The following is a 7,199-nucleotide window of genomic DNA, read 5'->3' as shown; positions in this document are numbered from 1 at the left end:
TGCTGGGATTACAGGCTTGAGCCACCGTGTCCAGGCGCTTCCTTCTTATCGTTATCTCTAGGAAGTTTGTAAAAATTTTTGACACATCGTTGTGTATAGTTAACAGTTATGAACTCCTCTGTCTCGACATAAGCTAGGCCCCTCCATCTTCTCCAAAACACAGAGATCAGGATCGTAGGCCTCCTACCGTGGAACAATTTTCCTGAAGCCACTGTTCTCTTTTTTTTTCTTTTTCTTTTTTTTTTTAAGAGCCGGTCTTGCTCTGTGGCTCAGGTTGGAATGGAGTGCAGTGACACAATCATAGCTCACTGCTGCGTCCAATTCCCAGTCTCAAGCGACCCTCCCACCTCAGCCTCCAGAGTAGCTGGGACCAGCAGGTCTGCACCATCAAACTCAGCTGATCTTTGTATTTTTTGTAGAGATGGAGTCTTGCTATGTTGCCCATGCTGGTCTAGAACTCCTGAGCTCAAGCAATCCAGCTGTCTCAGCCTCCCAAAGTGCTGGGATTACAGGCATGGACCACCACAACTGGCCTCAAGAATCTGTTCTAATGTTCAGATCTATGTCCATGAAATAAATTATATATTTCAAGGGAGTATGCAATTTAGGTTCAGCTTGCATGGGTCTCTGCTGTATTTGAGGTCAGCTGGGACAGCCCCAGGGCTGGGGACTGGAATGGCAGGGTGGCTCCCTCACTCCCCAGTCTGGCACTGGGTGCTGGTGTCAGCTCCAGCACCTCCAGATGCCTTCTCCAAGTGGCCCGGGCTTCCTCACAATGTGGTAGCTAGTGTCCACGGGATGTCCCCAGAACTGAACCAGCATCTTTTACTGCATTGTGTTTGTAGGGGCAGCCACAAGTCCTAGGGACACCTCCTCTAGGGGAGATTGTGGCAAGATTCTGGAAGAACATGTGGGATTCAAAATACTGCTGTGGGAATTTCTGGAAAATCCAATCTGCCACAGTAATAATCTCCCATCCTGTTAATTCATCCTTACCTCACTCTACTTTGTATTAGTCATTTTTATACTTGCCTAATCTCCCCTGCTATGCAGTAAACTTCTAGATGGAGTGGGCGTTCTTACTTTTTCTACTATGTACAATAGCCTGCAAAATGATTGACTTAAGTACAGTTTTGACACTAAATTACGAGCTAATTTCATGAATGCAATATCCTTTCAATAAAGATGCACTAAATTCCAGCCTGGGCAACACAGTGAGACCACGTCTCTGTGAAAGGTAAAAAAAAAAAAAAACAAAAATCAGCTGGGCATGGTGGTTTACACCTGTTGTCCCAGCTTGTCAGGAGGCCTCAGGAGGATGGCTTGAGCCCTGGAGGCAGAGGTTGCAGTGAGCTGAAATCACACCACGGTACTCCAGCAGTGGGTGGGGGACAGAGGGAAGCGGCAGGGAAAGATGCACTAACTTGAAAATATCACAGAAGGTGAAGAGTATCCTGTGCCTCTTTTTACTGCCTATTTCTGGGATAGTTCCATGGTTCAGATAAGAGCCTGGGAATGAGCTTTGACACTCTGGATAAACTTTGTGAATTACCCTTCCACCATTTTTTTTTTCTCTTTGAGACAGAGTCTCACTCTGTCACTGGGCTGGAGTGCAGTAGCCAATCTCAACTCACTGCAGCCTCCGCCTCCAAGGTTCAAGTGATTCTCCTGCCTCAGCCTCCCGAGCAGTTGAGATTACAGGCACACGCCACCTTGCCCGGCTAAGTTTGTATTTTTAGTAGAGACGGGGTTTCACCATGTTGGCCAGGCTGGTCTAGAACTGCTGACCTCAAGTGATCTGCCTGCCTTAGCCTCCCAAAGTGCTAGGATTACAGGCATAAGCCACTGTTCTTGTCCCCTTCCACCATTTTTTCTACCACTACATGCCACCCAGGGCTTTTACTTGTTTAACTGCAATGTGCCACCTCATCTACATCCATCCAGACTCTCACTCTACCTTGATCTTTCATTGTTTTAGCGCATCCAACAAGAAAATGTCTCTATGTATAAAATGCGTTGTCTTCTCAAATAGATTGTTAGCCCATTGAGGACAGTGGGCAACCCATTTTGTCTTTCACTTCTGTGTATTTCTAAGGTCCATAAAAATGCAATATAGGGAAGATGTCAATAAAGTATTTCTCGATGAAATACCACTTTACTCTTAAAAGGTCATTTCTGGTGTTCAGTTCAATTCTAGCTGGTTCCCCATATGAGTCAAAGAAAACAGGGACATGACACTAAAGTAATATCAATTTAATTTTTTTGTTTTTTCTTGAGACAGGGTCTCACTCTGTCACCCAGGCTGGGGTGAAATGGCGCTGTATCGGCTCATTGCAACCTATGCCTCCCTGGTTCAAGCGCTCTGCCTTCCTCAGCCTCTCAAAGAGCTGGGATTACAGGCATGAGCCACTGTGCGCCCTGTTTAATTTTTTATCTACTATTATTTTTCATAGTAGGGGTCTCACTCCGTCGCCTAAGCTGGAGTGCAATGGTGAGATCATAGCTCACTGCAGCCTCGAAGTCCTTGGTTCAAAGGATCTTTTCACCTCAGACTCCAGAGTTACTGGGACTACAGGCATGTGCCACTGGCCTTAGACAATTTTTAAAAATTAGACTGGGTATGGTGGCTCAAGCCTGTAATTCCAGCACTTTGGGAGGTCAAGGCGGGAAAATCATTTGAGACCAGGAGTTTGTGACCAGCCTGGGCAATATACTGAGACCTAGTCTCTACAAGAAAAAAAAAAATTGTTTAATTAGCAGGGCGTAGTGGCAGGCACTTAGTCCAAGCTATTTGGGGGCCTGAGGTGGGATGAACACTTGAGCCCAGGAATTCGAGGCTGCAGTGAACCGTAATCATGCCACTGCAATCCAGCCTGGGGGACAGAGTGAGACCCTGTCTCTAAATAAATAAAATTGCAGTTGGCAGCGAGGAAAGGCATCTGCTTTAGATTGCGCTTTATCAGATTTAAATACAATGACAATGAATTCCTCTTTCTATAGAGTAAGAGCTTTTGGGGTTTTTTAACTGATGAATACTAGATGTACATACTTTCAAGGTGCATGTGATAATTTAATACATTCATATAATTTATAAATATCAAAATGGTGAATTTGGGATATCCATCACCTTAAATATTTCTCTTTTCTTTAAAACAGAACCATTTGAATTCTCCTCTAGCTATTTTGAAATGTATAATAGATATTGTAAACTGTGGTCACCTACTGATCCATCTAACAGTGGGTCTTATTTCTTCTATCAAACCATAAATTTTTACTCGTTAATCTACTTCTCTTCATCCCCCCACCCCTTCCCCTCTCAAACTATGGTAACAACTGATCTACTCTCTATCTTCGTGAGATCCACTCTTTTTTTTTTTTGAAATGGAGTATTGCTCTTGTCACCCAGACTGGAGTTCAATGGCAAGATCTCGGCTCACTGCAACCTCTGCCTCCTGGGTTCAAGTGATTCTCCTGCCTCAGCCTCCCCAGTAGCTGGGATTTACAGGCACCCACCACCACACCCGGCTAATATTTTGTATTTTTAGTACAAACAGGGTTTCACCATCTTGGCCAGGCTGGTCTTGAACTCCTGACCTCAGGTGATCCACCCGCCTCGGCCTCCCAAAGTGCTGGGATTACAGGCGTGAGCCACTGCGCCTCACCGAAATCTACTTTTTAAGTTCCCATGTGAGTGAGAATATCCAAGTTTTGTCTTTCTGTGCTTGACTTATTTCACATAACATAATGACCTCCGGTTCCATCCATGTTGCTACAAATGACAAGATTTTGTTTTTTTTAAATGGCTGAATAATATTTCATTGTATATATGTAACTTATTTTCTTTAATATCCAAATACATATAAGAAAAATGTAGGTGAAGCTTTTGGAACCTCAAAAGTCTTGATCCTTAATCTGTGACTTCCTTCCAGTGTAATCTTTTTTTTTGGAGTTGGGGTAACCCTTTTATTTCTTCAATTTTGTAAAAGGGTCAGGCATGGTGGCTCATACCTGTAATCCCAGCACTTTGGGAGGCCGAGGCAGCCTGATGCAAGAGAATCACTTGACCTAGAAAGGCGGAGGTTGCAGTGAGCCGGGATTGTGCCACTGCCCTCCAACCTGGGCCACAGAGCAAGATTTGGTCTCAAAAGAAAAAAAGAAAAACTTAGCAATTTTATATTTGTATCTTATTTATATATGTTATTTATATCTATCTATGCCATTTTCATGTTCAATGAGGAATAAACTGTAAAATGGGTATTCAAGAAGTAGAAACAGTAGCAACCATGGGAAAATTTTAGTTTTGTCTGAAATGGAAAATTATTCTTAGTAAAATAAAAAATTTTTTAGTAAGAATAGTAAGAACTATTTTGCTTAACTTTTCCATGTCTTGCATACACATGCTATTTGGGAAAAGTACCCTGAAGCTTAGACATCTTTAGTCTGACTGTATTACCTTTGAAATTTTATTATTTTTTAAAAATTCCTTGGTTGAGAATAAAAATAGTATCCCTTTTACACTTTTTTTTTGAGATGGAGTCTTGCTCTGTTGCCCATGCTCGAGTAGTTCAAGTGATTTTCCTGCCTCAGCCTCTCAGGTAGCTGGGACTACAAGCACGCATGACGACGCTCAGCTGATCTTTGCATTTTTAGTAGAAACAGGCTTTCAAACCAGGCTGGTCTTGAACTCCTGACCTTACGTGATCTGCCCAACTTGGCCTCCCAAAGTGCTGGGATTACAAGCATGGGCCACCATGCCTGGCCTACTGAATTTTTAAAGGAAAAGAAGTCATGAGTATTTGATTTGGAATTCCTTAAATCGTCCCTCCCTGCAAGGGAATGTAAAATGCTGATCCATGTTGCAGTAGCAATTGAGAGTAGAAAGGTCAAGACAACAGAAGACACATTTCATGGCTCGAGTTAGAGAAGACATAAAAAGAAACCATGAACAGGCTGTGAGGTGTAAAATTAGAAATTTGGAGAGATCCACCGGTCACGGTGGCTAGTGCTTGTAATCCCAGCACTTTGGGAGGCTGAGGTGGGCGGATCATGATGTCAGGAGAAGGAGGCCATCCTGGCTAACACGGTGAAACCCCTTCTCTACTAAAAATATAAAAAACTAGCTGTGGCACGTGCCTGTAGTCCCAACTACTCAGGAGGCTGAGGCAGGAAAATCTTTTAAACCCAGGAGGCAGAGGTTGCAGTGAGCCGAGATCGCACCCCTCCAGCCTGGGCGACAAAGCGAGACTCCATCTCAAAAAAAAAAAGGTTAGTTTAGGGCTCTCCAAATTTCTTTTTCTTTTCTTTTCTTTTTTTTTTTTTTGAGACAGAGTCCCTCTCTGTCACCCAGGCTGGAGTGCAGTGGTATGATCTCGGCTCACTGCAACCTCCACCTCCTGGGTTCAAGCGATTTTCCTGCCTCAGCCTCCGGTGTAGCTGGGATTACAGGCATGCGCCACCATGCCCTGCTAATTTTTATATTTTTAGTAAGAGATGGGGTTTGGCCATGTTGGCCAGGCTGGTCTTGAACGCCTGACCTAAGGTGATGCACCCGTCTTGGCCTCCCACAGTGCTGTGATTACAGGTGTGAGCCACCATGCCCAGCCTAAACTAACCTTTTACAGAGATCTAATCTTCCATCTCATTTTTGTGCTTAGACTTTTGAAATCTTTTCATTCAAGAAATCCAGGAGCCCTGAGGGAAAAAAATGACAACGTGCTTTTATTTTTTTTCTTGTTAAAAAATACAACATTGGTAATCGTTTTCATTAAATAGACCTTCGTGATTTTACTGATTTACATGAGTGGTGCTAAATTACATGATTTATAAGGCTTGACACAGGAAGGATGCACTGAGGTATATGGGAAGAAAAGGGATATGAACACTAGAGAAATGTTAAATCAGTAACTAAGGCACACTTTCGGATGTGAATCATAAATCTACCACTGTGGCGAGAACAGCCTAGACGTACGTGGATTCTGAAAGACGTCATCAGTTGCTGGTAAAAGTGGAGAAGGCCTGGGCTTCTACCAGTCCCCTGGTACTTCCCACACCACTTCAGAGAAAAAGCGTCATGACACAAGAACAGTAGATGGTAGAGGCCCCCAGTACTGAGTCAGGGGAAGCTACATGGTTTGCTGTTTAGTTATGCTTCTAGTACTTGGTTTAATTTCACAGTGAGGGAGTTGGTTGGTGATCTCTAAGAAATCCCCAAGCACCTGGTGTTGGGAAGGTCCCTCAAATAAAGAGGTGTTCTTTTCTTTTCTTTTTTGTCTCTCTGTTTCTCTCTCTTATTTATTTTTTGAGACGGAGTCTTGCTCTGTCACCCAGGCTGAAGGGCAGTGGCAGGATCTCAGCTCACTGCAACCTCCACCTCCTGGGTTCAAGCGATTCTCCTGCTTCAGCCTCCTGAGTAGCTGGGATTATAGGCACACACCACCATGCCCAGCTAATTTTTGTATTTTTAGTAGAGAGAGGGTTTCACTATGTTTTGGCAGGCTGGTCTTGAACTCCCAACCTCAGGTGATCCACCCACCTCAGCCTCCCAAAGTGCTGAGATTACAGGCGTGAGCTGCAGCGCCCGGCCAGGAAATGTTCTTTAAGCACCACAAATAAACATACTGTACCAGGGACTTGTAGGGGCAAGACTGATTAACCAGGGGCTGAAATCCCCGTATCAGAAACCCAAGACAGTTAAAAATAGTAAAATATCACTGTAAGAACAATTCAAAGAAAAACAAGTTTATGGCAAAACAGACTACAAATCAATTTCAGCATAACTAAAACTCCTCAATTTAAAAATACAGTACTAGAAGATCATCCACCCAGGGATTTGTATTTAGTAGGACCTAGATTTGCTAGTGTTGGGGAGACACTTCATACAGTGGCTGGAAGGCAGCACCACAGATTATGTAAAATGAAAATATTAGTACTGCCACAGGACTTTAAAAAAGGAGGGGGAAAATTAATGGAAGTGACATGCATCAAACACATCAAGAGGCACTGTTGAGGTCATCTCCACGGAGCTGTAAACTCAGAAGTGTTTCCTGGTCACATGTGGTCAATTAGGGCCAAGTCTGAAATCACCTAGATAATTACCTAGTTTTCCAGCTCATTCAGAGCTAAAATTCATAACACTATCATACTTTCCTTTGATTTTCTGAGATAGAGTCTTGCTGTGTCACCCAGGCTGAAGTACAGTG

At 43.4% G+C, this 7,199-nt stretch overlaps 1 protein-coding gene across 1 annotated transcript in view; it reads right to left on the bottom strand.

Moving 5' to 3' along the window:
- Positions 1-3,710: 3,710 nt before the first annotated feature.
- Positions 3,711-7,199, bottom strand: part of DHTKD1 (dehydrogenase E1 and transketolase domain containing 1) — a 61,567-nt gene continuing 58,078 nt past the window's right edge. Inside the window, exon 17 of the mRNA XM_011934215.1 lies at positions 3,711-3,769. Within this exon, the coding sequence (XP_011789605.1) occupies positions 3,728-3,769 (42 nt within the window). The 3' untranslated portion in view covers positions 3,711-3,727. The remainder of the gene's footprint in view (positions 3,770-7,199) is intronic.

This window comes from Colobus angolensis, unplaced genomic scaffold (assembly GCF_000951035.1).
Source record: "Colobus angolensis palliatus isolate OR3802 unplaced genomic scaffold, Cang.pa_1.0 Scaffold133, whole genome shotgun sequence".
Lineage (NCBI taxonomy): Eukaryota > Metazoa > Chordata > Mammalia > Primates > Cercopithecidae > Colobus > Colobus angolensis.
Note: the sequence above shows the minus strand (reverse complement) of the source record. Positions and strands in the feature narration are given on the sequence as shown.